At 41.7% G+C, this 17,642-nt stretch overlaps 1 protein-coding gene across 19 annotated transcripts in view; it reads right to left on the bottom strand.

Moving 5' to 3' along the window:
* Window positions 1-17,642, bottom strand: part of FNBP1 (formin binding protein 1) — a 146,239-nt gene that overhangs the window by 58,199 nt on the left and 70,398 nt on the right. For all 19 annotated transcript variants that reach the window (XM_060300306.1, XM_060300305.1, XM_060300303.1 and 16 more), the window contains 2 exons: window positions 3,011-3,073; window positions 2,477-2,581 (listed from right to left, as the gene is read on the bottom strand). In XM_060300306.1, coding sequence (XP_060156289.1) covers window positions 2,477-2,581; window positions 3,011-3,073 — 168 coding nt within the window. The remainder of the gene's footprint in view (window positions 1-2,476; window positions 2,582-3,010; window positions 3,074-17,642) is intronic.

The following is a 17,642-nucleotide window of genomic DNA, read 5'->3' as shown; positions in this document are numbered from 1 at the left end:
GCGCAGTGGTTGAGAGTCCGCCTGCCGACGCAGGGGACGCGGGTTCGTGCCCTGGTCTGGGAAGATCCCACATGCCGCGGAGCAGCTGGGCCCGTGAGCCACGGCCGCTGAGCCTGCGCGTCCGGAGCCTGTGCTCCGCAACGGGAGAGGCCACAACAGTGAGAGGCCCGCATACCGCAAAAAAAAAAAACAAAAAACTTGTTGGCAAAATAGAAAAAGAAGGGAAATCCCTCAGCCCGATAAAGGGTATATTATAATCATGCTTAATGGGGAAACATTTGAAGCACCCTCTTTATAATCTAGAACGAGATAAGGAAGTCCACAATAACTGCTACTGCCAGCATAATAGAGGTCGTAACCAGAAGAGCAAGATAAGAGAAATAAATAAAAGACATAAAGATTGAAACAGAAGATATAAGACTGCCATTATTTGCTGGTGTTATGACTGTCCCTACGGAAAACCCCAAAAGAGAAATAAAAAGAGAGTTTAGCAAGCATCTGGCTCTAAAATTAATATATAAAAGTTATGTGTTCTATAGTCCACATGAATTAAGTAAAAAACATAATATCAAATGAAAAACAGTCAAGTCACAAGAAAAGAAATGAAAGTATGATTTTCTTTCTATAAAGGTGAAAAGTGCACAAAATTATGAAATAAACTCTTTGGAGATACAGACACCTAAGGTAAAGCTATGAAGAAGCGAGGAGATGATTAACACCAAATTAAGGATAAAGTTTACCTCTAGAGTGAAGAGAAGGATGAAGTTAGGAAGGGAGACTTGAAAGGCAACAATAAGATTTTTATTTCTTAAGATAGGTTGTGGATTAGCAGCTGTTCCCTTTGTTACTATTCTTTACACTGTACATGTGTAGTATACATAATCTTTTTTAAAGAAAAGGCTCTGAGGGAATTCCCTGGCAGTCTAGTGGTTAGGACTCTGTGCTTCCACTTCAGGGGACAGAGGTTCGATCCCTGGTCAGGGAACTAAGATCTCGCAAGCCACGCGGCACGGCCAAAAAAAAAAAAAAAAAAGTCAAGTACCTTTGTTTAGAGACCAGGAAGGAATGGTGGAGGCTCTGAAAGGTATTTTATTAACCATAGTTGGATGTTTTAATTTTTTTCTCCCACTTCATTTGGTTGTATTTTCAGGTATTTCTACAATGAGCAAGGATAGATAGCTTTTTTTCTAAGACAAGGTCATAATAGTAATGGTTTTTAAAAAGTCTTTCAATAAATAAAAATCATTCCAATTTTACATTTAGAGTAATAAAATATTTGCTACAGAATGCATACCTTTGTGCCAGGCATGTTTCTGGGACACATATACTGATTTTACCTCCTTTAACCCCAAATGTTTTTTTGATAAACTTTGGGTCAATCTACTTTAATGGAATAACATATTAAATACTTCAGGGAATTAATATTTTATGAGAACTTATAACAAATTTACGGTAATTTATAGGTAACTTTACCAGCAAATTAATATATCTTTTGGTAAAGTAAATGTCTCCACTCAAGATCAAATATAGACATTAAGAATGTGTTTTCTAATATATTAGATAATTTTAGAGGAAGGCATGCTAATATATACCTAGGCTTTAAGCAAGGAATCTGGCAGAATTGGGCAATGAATAACTAATTCACACTATTTTCTGAGCAAATTCAACTCCAAATAATCTGGCAAAAGTGAAAGAAATCTGCAAAAAAGCAGGGTTTTTCCCCACTTAAAGCATGAGTCTGTGAATGCCAAAGTAGCCCTGGGCAGTCACGAATGAATACTGTTATTTAATAGCCCAGTTTTGTTTACACTAACACTGATGACTTTTATAAAAAGAAACTTTAACTTCCAGGGAAAAAACACAGAGGGAACCACAGGAAGACACAGTACAAGCTTTATAATAATATTCCTAATTGCCAATACAAGTCCATTTCGGGAAAAGCTTTTGGGAGGACTTTCCAATGCAAGCCTTCAAGTACAACCTGTTATCAACCTGAATGAATCCATTAGAACACAGGCCACTCATGTGAATCTCTTTACCTTTTTTTTTTTTTTTTCTTTACCTTTTTAACAGAAGCACTGTAAGCGGCCGAGCTCTTCCAGATGGCACTGGACAGTCTGCTCCAGCTTTTAAGAGGTTGACTTTTTCTTTGAAAAGCCATTAAGAGAGAACCACGGTCTGCGGAAACCACCCCCTAAGGTATGTTCATGGTCTAAGTCTCCGTGTTATCATCCTGATGACTAAATAAATCAACAAACTGCTCAAATCATAACACCGAAGACTCCCCAAATTTTAGATTCTCCCCCTGCCACCCCACCGCCAACATCCCTCCGTTGACACAAAACGAAAATGATCCCAAGTAAAGTGGCCTTTTGTGGTTGCAGCAGAAAGGAGAACTTGGGAACCAGCAGTCTGGGAGGATACGTGATGAACGTTAAAAAGGGAAATGAAAGAAAGACCCTCACTTTCACCTTACCTTTTCAACATCTGCTTTTGTAACATTTATGTCAGCATCCATTTTCTCAAAGTACTGCTGGGCTCGGTCAGCCTCTTTGCAATCCCGCTCAAAACGTCTTTTACTCTAAAAGCAGAGGAAGATGGTGGTGGGGAAAGTAATTTTCAATGAAACCATGAGATTCTTATGAGAAGATGTAATTTTATCGACATCCGCCTGCCCCCCCTCCACCGAAAGCTTTCTTCTCCAAACTGATTTGTTCCGTGTCATCATTTCAGGAAGTTATTTTAAAATTCACATTTATTTCCATCCAAACTGTCTAATCTTTGTTCTTTCCATATGATTTTTAGAAAAAGACTCTGCTTGGACTCTTTTGGACTTAACATTTTACTTTCAGCAATGATTTCTAGAAACCAGTTAAATTCAAATTATAAAAATCTCTAAAGACAATAAATAGTGTCTCTGTTTTGTACTTGCTGGTTGATTCAAGCTTAAGTTAAATTCAAACGAGAAAATCTATAAAGACATTTCTTGAGAGGTTGGTTTTTCACTTACTGATTCTAGTTGCTTCCAGCAAGTCTCTATGTGCTGCTGTGCCTTCCGTCCGTCATGAAAGTGCTGGAGGGGGGAACACACCCATAATTAGTACCCCCTCTTTCTCATATTAACACTTGAGAAAAGAAAAATTCATCCACTTCAATGATATTTATTTATTTTTATTTTTATTATTTTTTTTGCGGTACGCGGGCCTCTCACTGCTGTGGCCTCTCCCGCTGCAGAGCACAGGCCCCAGACGTGCAGGCTCAGCGACCATGGCTCACAGGCCCAGCCGCTCCGCGGCATGTGGGATCTTCCCGGACCGGGGCACGAACCCGTGTCCCCTGCATCGGCAGGCGGACTCTCAACCACTGCGCCACCAGGGAAGCCCAACTTCAATGATATTTAAATATTGACTATCTAGCATGTGCATGCCAGAGAAATTTAAGAGTTAAAAAATAAATGGGAAATGAAAACAGTAATAGTCAAGAGTTGACTTTCAAACTTTAGCTATAATAATACTGAATGCTAAGACTTACATACACCACTTGTAAAAATGACAGGAATGTTTTAAGACAGCAATCACTTTGATCTTTATTTTTCATTGCTTTGAGATGTAATTCATATACCAAAAGGTTCACCCATTGACATTGTTCAATTCAATGGATTTTAGTATAGTCACAAAATAGGCAACCCTCACCGATTTTAGAACATTTTTATCACCCCCCAAAAAAACGCCGTACCTCTTAGCTGTCACCCGCCATCCTCCCCAGCCCTAGGCCACCACCACACCACTTCCTGTCTATATAGATTTGCTTATTCTGGAAGTTTCATATGAATGCAATCGTACTATATGATGTCTTTTGTGACTGACATCATGCCTTCATTATTTCATAATGTTCACTTAGCCTAATGTTTTCCAGGTTTATCCACGTGAGCACATGTATCGGTACTTTATTCTTTTTTATTGCGGCGTGATATCTCTTTGGGTGACTATACCACATTTTGTTGGTCCATTCACCAGCTAATGGGCATTTGGTTTTTCCCAGTTTGGGGCTATTATGAATAATGCAGCTGCAAACATCTGTATAAGTTTTGTGTGGATAGATGTTTCCATTACTTAGATTTTCTTAAAACTTAAAATTCATCTCCCTGCCATCTGCAAAGGCCCTGAGGCAGGTATGCGCTTGGTGTTGACCATCAAGGACACCAGAGGGCCAGACCAAAGTGAACCTCAAGAATATGAGGAGATGGGGTCAGAGAAGAAAGGGGCAGCCTGTGCAGGGTCTCGTAGGGTTTTTGTATGAATGAGCGGGGGATCTGTAAATGCCGTAAAGGAAGGTTCCAGGTGGGAGTCTCTCTCCAACCCTGGAAATGATGGAGATTTGGACCATGGGGTAGCAGTGCAGGTGGTGACAGAGGCTCAGATTCTGGCTGTCCTTTGATCAGGAAAACGACTAGGATTTGCTGGCGAATCAGATCAGAGGTGGGCTGTGAGATACGGAGCGGTCCGAGTGATTCCAAGGTTGTTCAGACTTGCATGGACTACGTGAACAGAAGCCCTTGCCCTCTGGTTCCGTTAGATTTGCCACGGAGAGGGTTCTGGCATATCAGAGGGCGTGAATTTCTATCTGCAGCTTTCCCTCGCTAGGATGCCAGGGGCTGGCCAGGTCCTTTGACCAAAGGCCACAGCTCCTGTCAGGCAGCACCTCTGCAGCTGATCTCTGAAGTTCCTTCAAGGCTGCCTTGCCCTTTGAGACCCAGGGCCACGGCCGCTCCCCACCAATGATTAGCCTGGGGGTACCGCTCCATCCCTCACTGCTTTTCCTGAGCCCTTTCCACAAGTGGTAAATGCTCCTTTTAATAAATGGCCTTCCCTCAATGACTAGGCTTGAATGTGCTGTCTGTTTTCTGGCCACCGAGGTAAGCACGGCTGGGAAGGGTGTGCTGTAGAGAAGGCACGGTGACAGGGGGACAGGCACAGACAGGTCCCCTCGGTACAGCCTCAGAGCCTTCTCTCTCAGTCGTCAGCGCCTATGGCTTAGCCAAGTCACAAAAGGTAGCTGACTCCTGGGAGGCCAGGGAGGAGGAGACAAAATCAGATTTTTTTTTTTTAAGAACAGTGCTCCTTTATAAGGGAATGTTTTCTTGTCTCTCTTCGGAGGTCACGTTTCACCATGTTAAGCGCCTCTTGACAGCAAGGTTTATCCATCGAGCAATTTTTTGGTCTAGAGGAGCCCCGTGGGGCTTCATTTTTCAAGTCTCATAATAGACACAGGGATAGGACCGAAAAGAAATGGAGTCGAAGGTGGGAATAAACAAGCAAGAAAGGATTGGGCTTCGGGAGGAGTAAGGTGAGCTGAGAGCAGAGTTAGGGAGCTTTGGAGGAAGTACAGGTTTTCTGAAAGCCACATGTATCATTTTAAAGAAGGATGGAAGGAAGGAGGGAGGGAGGGCCTGGGGAGGTAGGGGGGCAGGAGGCTCCGGAGGGAGACCAAGGCTCAGCTGTGCCGCTCGGCCCTGAGAGTCCCTCGTCATTGTCCCAAACAGTCCAGAGGACCAGCCCCATTTCCTAAGCAGGTCCCCTGTGTTCTGCAGTTTGCAGAAAAGATACCTCCATTCCCCCAAATCTTACTTTGAGATTCAAAGACAGACACAAAAAGAGAAAGGAAAGCTCGGCACTCAATTCAGAGCTGGGCTCTAAGCTTCCGCTCCAGCTCGACAGCAACTCTGAAATGAATGTTTTCACAAAAGGAAAGCTCCCTCACAGCCAGGGCCGTCCTGATGGAGAGGAAACGCACACAAAGAATATGGAGAAGTGACGGACGCGGCACAGGAAAGGTGGACTGGGCTCTACTAGCAAAGGGACCTTCTCTGAAGACAACAGTGTTCCAAAAAAGGTCATGTTTTTGGAAGCATGAAGGATGATTTTTATTGAAAATCTACTGCATAGTAAACTCTCTTGTCACTTCTTCATTCCAAGGTTCAAAAATAAATATGAATTTATTTTTCAAGCACGGTGTGGACCTTGCTTGATGCTACTGGTGAGCTTTTTGCCAGGATGGACTCCTGTCACAACACACCCCGTGACACCACAATTCGGCGGAACCGAAACAATTATCTGAGAACTACACCTGTGATTGCATTTCATGTAGCTTAAGGAAAAAAATCTATATGTCACTGATTTTCCTTCCAGTCTTTCTTGCCTAGTATGTGTTCCTCCAAAATGGATTTGCCTACAACACACAAAAACAACCTTGTGCTGCCTGATCCCTTAGGAAACTAATGGATGGAACAAAAGCCCTTCTGACAGTTCTGAGCATCCCATGACCTAAATAGCAGCGGCCCTTTGTAACCAGCTCCATCTTCCCTCCTTTAATCGGAGAAGCTATCTTAACAGTTACCAAGTTAAACAAACCAACCAGCTTGCCAGATGTGTTTGTTGTTTATTAACAAACAATGGTCAAACATTTCTTCGCTGGGCAGATAGCAAGTGTGGATCTAAAAAGTGCGTCTCCAAGCTCTAAATAAAGAGGAATTGTTCTCTAGAAAAAGATAATAAGCACTTCTTTTGGAGGCACGGAGTGAAGTCATCACAGCTCTTTTCTCCTATCAGAGGAGAGACAGGAAATGCCATCTCTAGAGACCCAGAAAAATGCTCTTTGCTTTCTCCGGTAATAAGATACTTTAGTTTCTCTTCAAACATAATAATAGACCTTTTAAAAATGCCTGATGGTATCTGGGGTGACAGTTAAACTTACTTTCATTTCAACTTTTTGGTTGAACCTTAAAAATATACAGGTAAAATCTATACAAATAAAATCAGCCTTGAAAAATTTTTTAGAAATTTCCTGGGGACCAGGGGTAGCTGAAATAAAAAATCACAGGGAACCTAAAATAGGCAAGCATTAACTTAAAGTAAAATGACAATGACAAAGCTTCCAAGGAGATTTTTCTGCACTGCAAGAAATCATATTTAGGCTGAATAGACAAACGGTGAGAATGTTTATTATTCACATGTTACAATTAGGTACAACAGCTGCTCATTTTACTATATACATATAATCTATCATTAATTTTTAAAACTACATCTACAAAAGCAAAATATGGCATTGATGTTGAGAACAGCCACTTCAAAAAAGAAAGTGGAAAAAAAAAACAATAAACACTCAACTACGGACAGTCAGCCATCTGGAATTTTAAATAAAACTCAGATTCCACAGATGAAAACAAAGGAACACAAAAACTTGAAAAGGCCAAGAGAAAAGGAGCTACCAGAAAATATGTCTGTGACAAATATTAGAATTTCCTCAAAACCTACGATGTGGTGAGTTTGAGTACTAGCAGCTTCTAAGCCTGACTCAGGATTAATTAACGTAGCGATAAATCTGTGTGTGTAGATCTTTATGTGGACCGTGTAGGAAAGCTGTGAAGCATCTTCAGACCTCCTCAAGGGAGCATTCTGTCACCTCACTGAAGTCCCAAACCATAAACCCAGAAACGTTCCTGACAGGAGTTGCATTCTGCTTTTCTTCAGTAAGGCCTGTTTCCCCCAAATTCATTTATAATAAAAATATCTTCTCAATGAACTTGTTTAAAGTTCCTAAAACTGCCTGCCTCCCCGTGCCATGTTTTCAGTTATTTAACTTCCCCCGTAACACTGACCATCCAGGCACTGGGCAACAACCCCCAACGCCCCCCCCCCCCGCCCCCGCCGAGTCCAGGTCCAGGTCCAGCAGCCCTGGCCAGGTTTCCTTCATCCCCTCTCCTGCTGTGCCCTTACCCCACCGACTCTCTTATTCTCATGCTGGCTTTTACTCCCCAGAACTCTCCCCACATCCACACTTTTTTTTTTTCTTGGCTTTGCCGTGCAGCTTTTGGGATCTTAGTTCCCTGACCAGGGACAAAACCCCAGGCCTCGGCAGTGCGAGCACTGAGTCCTAACCACTGGACCGCCAGGGAATTCCCCACATCCACACTTTTTACCTAGACTCCAGTAGTCTTTTTTAAACTGTTCTTCAAAAGGATCCCTTCTTTCACATCCCTTAAAATTCTAATTCCTCTGAGGAATCCCGATTAACTCAGGATGAAAGGATCTTCAAATGATCAGTATTAAGCAGCAAATGACTCAGATTCCTCACTTGATCTCTTCCAAGGGTATGAAACTGTTCTTCCAAACCAAAACAAGGAAAATCGCCCTTAATAAGGATTTTAGGTAGAGTGCGAGGTTGATGGGTGAAACTTTCGGGACAGTAATCCTTCCTTGGGCTGAAAGATCTTAAAATCTAACTCAAATCGTTCACTCAACAGGTGTTAATTCCACACCCACATGTGCAGGGTGTTGCTTTACTTGTGAATAAAACAAAGCCCCTTTCCTAGTGAAATAGTGGACACAGCAGTAAGAGAAAGAGGGTAAGGAACTAAAGAGGACTGGGTGTGGGTGCAGGCAGCATTTAGATAGGGCAGTCTGGGAGGATGCTTGAGCAGAGACTTGAATAAAGTGTAGGAGTGAAATTGCAAAGTTCTCGGAAACACCCTTCCAAGCAGCAGGAACAGCTAATGCAGATGCTTTGAAGTGGGAAAGGGCTTGGTGTATCCAAGGAACAGCTAGAAGCCAGTGCAATTAGACTGAAAGGAAGGATAAGGCAGAAGAAGGCAAGGGCTAGACCGTGGACAGCCTCCCAAGCCACATGAGCACAATGGAAAGCTACTGGAAATTTTAAGAAGGGAAGGGACATGGTCTGATTTGCACGATCACAAGGTTGCGCTGGCTGCTGTATGGAGAATGGACTGAATGGGGGCAGGAGGTGCAGGGGGACCAGGCAGGAGGATGGGGACCACCTGCCTAAGGATGAGCTGGTGGTGGAGATGGAGATGGGGGGCTGGATCATGGACCATGGGGCAAGCCTGTAAGCAGAGATGAGTTAAAAATAAAAGGCTTAGGACAGTCCTCCAGATGAGAGATGATGAGAGACTAGATGTGGTGAGAAGTGTTTGGATTCAGAACAGTTACTGAAGGGGGAGCCAACAGGACTTGACATTAGACAGAAGATGGGGCATAAGGGAAAAGTAAGTCCTGGGTGCCCCACGTTTTTGGCCAGACCAACTGGGTTAAAAAGGACTGCCATTCACAGATGGCAGGAATTGCAGTTTGGAATGGGGCATGATAAAGGATATACTTGGGGAATCCAAAGTTTGTTTTGGACAGGTTGACAGGGCCACCGCATTGCACTTTCACACTATTGCCGGGCTCCAGGGCCTCTGCTGACAGCAGTGTAGACATGGGTGATGGGTGATGCTATACCGGACATTTAAGGGGAGATGACTAGATATAGGAGAGTCAGGTGAGATACACCACAGTAGTCAAGAAATTCTCATACTTTTTAGAAGAAAAAGAAGGTCTCATTCTAACTTACAGGGGGGAAATACAAAACCCAAAGTCACATTTCAAATCCAAGAAATCAAGGACAGAATTTAAGGATCCTGATAATTAAGTATGTTACCCCATAAATGAGAAAATAAAATTTCTTTGGTTCACCCGGCCAATGGTTTTGCAGTGACAGAACCACAGTGGGGACAGGGTGTTAATTAATTGAGTGCCGGTATCACATGTTCTTTGAAAACAAAGAGAACAGAACAAAACAAAATACAGCTTCTAGACATACATTAAACCAGGGGATATTAGTGGGTGCTGTATAAGCGTGACACGCAGAAGACCAACAACTTTTATAGGGTTTCCCGCTTTTTGATTTATTTAAATAAATGCAGTAACACCAGTAAGGAAGAACAGCTCTTTAGACCCGCTGCTTCTTTTCCAGATCATGAAATCTAAGATCTGCCTTGCTTTTCTGTGTTTTCTTCCTACAGGTTCTGGCTTTATAACAGAGTATCCACAGTTGAATCTCAATAGGACTGAATAAATCAAAAACAGATTTGCAATTAGCTTGGTCATATAGATAAGCTCCTTTTCCTTTTTGCTTTCCTTCATGCTAAGTTTTGTCTCTTTGCTATCATCTCTTATAAAAACATGTTCTAGGGAGTGCCCTGGTGGTCCAGTAGTTAGGATTCAACACTTTCACTGCCGTGGCCCAGGTCAGGAAACTGAGATCCCACAAGCTGCGTGGCACAGTGCAGCCAAAAAACAAACCAACCAACAAAGACCAACCAAAAAACCAAAACATGTTCTAAACATATTAGAGTCAGTCTGGGCTGCAGAACTGCCTTGTAGGAAATTAAGCCCCTTCGTAAGTTTCATAAATAGGATATAGCCAATACCTAAACTTTTAAATGTGTGGCTTTTATTTTATTTATTTATTTTAAAATTTTATTTATTTGTGGCTGAGTTGGGTCTTTGTTGCTGCACGTGGGCCTTCTCTAGTTACAGCAAGCAGGGGCTACTCTTCGTTGTGGTGCGCGGGCTTCTCATTGCAGTGGCTTCTCTTGTTGTGGAGCACGGGCTCTAGGCACACGGGCTTCAGTAGTTGTGGCACGTGGGCTTCAGTAGTTGTGGCTCGCGGGCTCAGTAGCTGTGGCGCACGGGCTTAGTTGTTCCGCGGCACGTGGGATCTTCCCGGACCAGGGCTCGAACTCGTGTCCCCTGCACTGGCAGGCAGATTCTTAACCACTGTGTAAATGTGTGGCTTTTAGTATCCACTTTTAAACATTTCCAAAATCTTGGGGGAAATTTTCATATTGTCAATTCTCAGTAATGTGGGGTCTTGCAAGCATTATCTGAGATTTATAAAAATTTTTAGTGAGTCACTGAAGGTATAATTATTTCCTCCAGAACTCTTCAGATAACCATTGCCAAAAAGTGATTCTGCTCCTGGCCAACATTTCGTAATCAAGCGTTCCTTCCACCTGCCAGGAGAAATGTAGTTGGAGGTTCCAGTAAATGTTGGCTGGAACCTCGCATTCCCCTCCTGGAGCTATAAATTCCCATAAATCCCTCATACGTGGTTAGTGGTGACCACTGCAGATAATCTTACACAGACTCAAAGGTTGGAGCTGAACCTCTCTCTCTAAAATTCTTTAATAACTTGATTCAGAGTGCAAAAATTGCTCGTAAGAGCATATCTATAATAGTTCTTTCAGAGGAATCTATCTGATAGCAACTCTGAATTACCCACATCTCAGATAAGCCAATTCACACCCACGTTGATCCTTTCAGCAACTTGGGAATCTCATCTTTTCTTCTTTTAAAGACCATCAATCTCACAAATGGCCAAAGTTTAACCAAGAACCATGAATCTGGTCTGCTTTGACCTCATAGTCTCATTTCTGGGAATTTAGCTTGGAGAAATAGTCCCCACCCCACACACAAAGCAAACAGCTACAGAAGTAAAGAATTCATGGCAGTATGATTTATATAACCAGCTAAATAACTAAATAAATAATCCGAAACCACTAATAGCCTATGATCAAGCAATAATTAGTTAAGTGAATTATGTGTTAGAATAATACGTAGCCACTAAAATTCTAATTATGAAAACTATATATTTTCATGTAGAAACATATAAAGTGTTTATGATATTGAATGGGGAATAAAGAAAAACAAATTATACCTATACTAGGACTAATACTCTTAAATATTATATGTGTATTATATCCATATATAGAGGATATCAGTACTTCTCTATATAAATAACTATCTATATATCTATAAATGACATCCAGGAGGAAACTTGGAAAAATGATGCTTTTGATTGATAAGGATTGTGAGTTTTTGTTCTTTAATTCAGAGTTTTAGTAACATTCTTTAAAAACTTTGGTAACTAATCAATGAATCACAGCAACTCCCCTTAAAAAGGGAAAGTAAATAAAAGAAACAGACGTTCTTATTGTATGTGGTCAGCTTAAAGAGATGAGGAATCTTGTACTTCCTGTAAGAACGGTCACTGTGTACTTTGACTTATATTCACCCCAAGGACTGGCCACTGAGTCCATTACCTCTAAAGAGAAGGTGAACATCTTGCCAAAAATACAGTTGCCTTAAGTGGAGCCCATGAGGTGAAGAAATTAAGAGCCCCCCTCCTCTCAGGCTTCCAGGAGTGTTGGTGTTTCCTAATGAGAACTGCTGCTGGCTTGAACACCAGGCTTTGGAAAGAATCTCAACGGCTGTGCTCTTGCAAATGGCAAGTCAGAGCTCTCTTTTAAAGAACTTCCTTTTACAAAATCAACATATTCTCATCAAAACGAGCAAACGGATTTTTGTGTGTCAGGACCAACACTGGTTATTTATAATATTATGTGAGTGAGCTGCATTGTAATAGGAGAACATAGCATATGTGGAAACTGCTATATAAAAATCATATTTTCTCAAGTCTACAAATAACAAATGCTTGAGAGGGTGTGGAGAAAAGGGAACCCTCCTACTCTGCTGGTGGGAATGTAAGCTGGTGCAGCCATTATGGAAAACAGTATGGAAGTTCCTCAGAAAACTAAAAATAGAACTACCATATGATCCAGCAATTCCACTCCTGGGCATACACCGGGACAAAACTGTAATTCAAAAAGATACACGCACCCCTATGTTCACAGCAACACTATTCACAATAGCCAAAACATGGAAACAACCTAAATGTCCATCAACAGATGAATGGATAAAGAAGATGTGATACATATGTACAATGGAATACTACTCAGCCATAAAAAAGAACGAAATAATGCCATCCGCAGCAGCATGGATGGACCTAGAGATTATCATACTAAGTGAAGTAAGTCAGACAGAGAAAAACAAATATCATATGAAATCGCTTATATGAGGAATCTAAAATACGGCACAAATGAACCTATCTACAAAACAGAAACAGACTCACAGACATAGAGAATGAAGCCAGGGATGGGGGGGCAGGGGTGGTGTGGTGGGGAGGGAGAGGGATGGACTAGGAGTTTGGGGTTTAGTAGATGCAAACTATTACATTTAGAATGGATAAACAACAAGGTCCTACTGTATAGCACAGGGAACTATATCCAATCTCCTGGGATAAACCATAATGGAAAAGAATTTTTTTTTTATGTTGACAAAGTCTTTTCACGCTTTTTTTTTCTGGCCTCACCACGCGGCATGTGGGATCTTAGTTCCCCGACCAGGGGTCAAACCTGTGCCCCCTGATGCGGAAGCGCAGAGTCTTAACCACTGGACCACCAGGGAAGTCCCAAAAGAAATGTATATATACGTGTGTGTAACTGAGTCACTTTGTTGTACAGCAGAGACTGGCATAACATTGTAAATCAACTATACTTCAAAAAAAAAATAAAATAAATTAAAAAAAATCATCCTTTCTCCCAAAAACATGAACAACAAGTACTATCCTATTTTACTTTTAAGACTTCAAGAGTTTTTAAAATTAATTTTTATTGGAGTATAGTTGATTTACAATGTTGTGTTAGCTTCTGCTGTACTGCAAAGTGAATCAGTTATACCTTTAAGACTTTAAGCTTTTGTTTACGATCAAACAGCTGGCCCAGGAGCATGATATGGCCTCAGAGGCAAGGAGAAAATCCATCTCTCCCACTATGTTAACTGTCTTCTACTTCCTTTCAAATCCATTCAAAAAAGGAAGGAAACCTCATCTTTTGCTTGGTGAGCTATTTCTCACCAGGCACTCTTGTTAGAGATTCATCTATCGAAATACCGCAAAATCTATATGAAAAATAATTTTCTACTAGTATTCTGAACTGAACTTGGAAATCCTCTCTATATGCAGTAACAAGATCCAACAGTAATCCTGTAAATTCTAAATCGTCCCTTTGGGCAAGGAGGATTTTGCCACTGTATCAAATGGCCCAAAATGTATTAGGCTGATGGTTAAGAATGGTACTTAAGCAAGACACTATTTCTAGTCAGCCATGAGAAACAGTAACTCGACCTAAAATTTTAAAAGTGGCTTGTTTTCAATGCCGTCAGCCAATTCAACATTTTTTAGACTGGTCCTGTTATGGACAATATTGTTAGGACATATGGTCACAAGGAGACCTGTATCTGCTCCTGTTTTCTGTAATAAACCCTGATCAAACCCTTTCTGGAGTAGAAAGGAGATTCTGTATTGAGAAACAGAATGACCTGATGGAGGGTACCAGATATGCAGTGCCTATACATCAGTACGCAGAGTGGTGCTAGGTGGTTTGTACCTGTCTTCTGCGATCCTCCCCTGAACTCGGGAAGGTGGTTTATAATAATCAGCCTCAGTTACAGATGCAGAACTGGCTGCTCAGAGAGTTATATAACCTGCCTACGGTTTCCTAGCTGGTGGGGCTGCCAGAGTCCTGAGTGGGTTTGTTGACTGCAAAGCCTGGGTCCTTTCCTCTCCTCCCTGACGGCCGGGAGCTGCGGCTCTCTGGACATACTGCTGATTGAGGCTCTCCTCTCCTCTGAAGAAGATCTGAAGTTCACTGTCAGCCCTTCATGGTCCCGCATCGAAGCAGCAACTGGATTTGACCCCAGAAGAGCTGGATTTGGGCTCTCGCTCTGTTGTGGCCCTTCTGCTGATAATTACCATCACCAGAAAGTGGAAACCACCACATTCTACTGTGGTTTTGACAGTCATCCTTATGAAAATTAGATCACTTACTAAGAAAAGTCAGGGTAGCCAAAGGTGAAAGGTTGCAAGGAGAAACACTGCATAGTATGAGATGATCTCAAGGAGCCCTTTCTACAGCTGACTGCTGATGGAGACCTTCACACCAGTCAGCCCAGCATCCTGGGGTGTAAGATCCAGAAAATAACTCAGTGGGAACCAGAGCATGTGTGTGAATGCGCGCTGCCCTGAGACGTGGGCTGCCTGGTAGCAAAATGTAAGATAATGAGCACAATGTATAAGATAACGGCCCTCCCCCTCCCCCAGGGATGCTGTGAGGATAGAAGTCAGTTATTATAACCTGTAAAAACCAACACTTGAGGGGCTTCTCTGTGGCACAGTGGTTGAGAGTCCGCCTGCCGATGCAGGGGACACGGGTTCGTGCCCCGGTCCGGGAAGATCCCACATGCCGCGGAGCGGCTGGGCCTGTGAGCCATGGCCACTGCACGTCCGGAGCCTGTGCTCCGCAACGGGAGAGGCCACAACAGTGAAAGGCCCGTGTACCGCAAAAAAAAAACCAAAAAACAAAAACGAACACTGGAGGCCAAACAGTTAAATATCCAATATTATGAGAGTAATTTTAGAAATCAGAGAACATCAACACAATGCCACATCATGCAGTCATTCAAAATAACGGTAGCTATTACCCACATAATAAGCAAAGCAGAAATGCTCATGATGCGTGATATTAAAACACCACAAATGTACTTACTGATATTCTTTCTAGAATTTTAAAAGGTTTCACAATTTCTTAAATTTTCATCTCAACAGAATTACAAAAGGCTTTAAGACAGCATACTGTTTACAGCTCCTCTCAACAGAACATCTGACTCAGAGAAGTGTACGTGTAATTCCCCTTAAAATAAAAGGAACACTGTGCATTGCAAGATATTATTTAACCTGTGTCTGCACCACCTATAATTTACTCATTAAATTTCTATAATTTTTTATTAAAAAAGAAAAAGAATTCAAAGTACAGACATGACAGACTGTAAAAAAGACATGATTACCAGTGAGTAAATAAAACAGAAGGACACAATCATAACATAGCAAAGAAATACAAGGATCTGCAACTAGTAGAACAAAGTCTAACTGAGAACTAAGCTATGTCGAAAAAGGCTGCTTCTACTTCTCAATTCTTTCTTTCACTCCAAGAGTATTGATCGAGAGCCTGCTTTGTGCCACACTGGGCACCGTTCCAGGGACTGAGAATACAACAGTGGACAAGAAAATTCTTGCCCTAGTGGAGCTTACAGCGTGGGGTGAAAGAAAAACAAACAAGTAAATACATAAAATGTTAGATGCTGGTTAAGTACTAAAGAAAAATAAAGCAGGGGGACGTGGTAGAAATGGGGTGGAGAAGGTGGGGGGACTTTGTAATTTTAAATAAGGTAAACAAGATAGACCTCCATGAGATGATATTCCTGAGAAAGAAGTCAGGAAGTGAGTTCTGCAGATACCTGGGGGAAAAGCTTACCAAGGTGAGAAAGGCCAGTGCAAAGGCCCTGGGGCAGGATCGCACAGGGTAAGAAGGCCACGTGGTTGGAGGAAGAGAATTCAAAAAAAGTAGGCGGAGGCCAAGTTATGTGGGCTTCACATTTCATGATTCACTCCAGAAATACAATTAATGATTGCTACTAAGGTAAATACGCAGAGTTTTTGTTTAGGGTGTTGGCTAAAATGCTAAACTGTATGAGTGAAGGAAGGTCAGCAAGAGACACAAGCCACTGACCAAAGTAACAAATAAGAAGAAGGTATAAACTTTGCAAGGTCAAGGGAAAGTCAGGAACCAGGGAAGTAGTCCAGCATCGTGTTCAGATTTACTGTGTTTACTTTATGATTATATTAGGTATTTTGCTTAATTCCAAACCTTAATATTCTGTTTCACTTCTTCCTTTCCATCATATAAAAGAAAAGCTCTCCTTTTCTTATAAAAGACCAGTCTCCATGGTGTATAGATACTGTCACCGACTTGGAGCTCTGGTGCAGGGTTTCTCAGCCCCTATGGACATTTTGGACCAGGTAATTCTTTGTCGTGGAGGCTGTTCTTTGTGTTATAGGATGTTTAGCAGCACCTTTGGGTTCTACCCACTAGATGCCAGTAGCAACCCCCAGCTATAATGCCCCTCACAACCAAAAATGTCTCCAGACATTGACAAATGTTTGCTGGGGCGGGGAGCAAAATTGTGCCTGCTTGGTAATCACTGCTTTAATGTGAACAGATAAAAACATCGGCTCAGTGTATTAACTCTTTTTGTAATTCAATGGGTTGATCCTAAGGCATATATCTCTTCCTAACTTCTAAACATACCCACAGCTATTTGCTACATATTTATAGTTCAGAAAGAACTAAACTCCTCAGATGTTCCAAACACCTTCCTGTCTCAGGGCCTTTGCACAGCTGCTCCCTCTATTGAATGCTTGTCCCATGCAACTCCTACTTGTCCCTCAAGTCCTGTTAAAGCCTTAACTGTGAAGCCCCCCAGGAAGCTTTCCCATGATCCAGAGCATAAGCATGTTAGGTGTTCCCATTTTTTATATGTTCTCACATATGTGCTCGTACTTTGTTGAAACTATCACAACTGCAATTAAATAATTATTTTGGTCATTATTATTTAATATCTCCACCATTTCAGCAAGAACCCTATCAATCTTGTTGTCTCATGTATCTCCAGAGCACTAAAAGAATTACTGTGGACTCAAATTTATATAGAAAAGCATATCACTGGCCAACTTTGGTACTTTATTACTAACAAATTATTATGCACCTCACAGGCGATCAAAGTACAATGATACAGACCACCATGGCTTAATGATAAATCTCTTAGGGCAAAATCTTGACTATGAATATATTTTACTTGAGGGTACATTTTTCCCTTTTGTTAACAACAAAAGCTATGAAAAGACTGTAATGATGACAAGAGGAACAAAAAGGCCCTCTTCATTAGATGACAATGAATGAGCCACGGAACGGAGTGGCTGTAACTGAGGTCATCCTTCTGGCTCTTTTGAACTCCTTATAACATTTATTTTAACACAGTTTATTCCACACAGCATACATCATATTGTAT

Source organism: Globicephala melas, chromosome 6, assembly GCF_963455315.2.
Source record: "Globicephala melas chromosome 6, mGloMel1.2, whole genome shotgun sequence".
In the NCBI taxonomy this organism is placed as follows: domain Eukaryota; kingdom Metazoa; phylum Chordata; class Mammalia; order Artiodactyla; family Delphinidae; genus Globicephala; species Globicephala melas.
The sequence above is the reverse complement of the archived record's forward strand: the minus strand, read 5'-3'. Positions and strand labels throughout refer to the sequence as shown.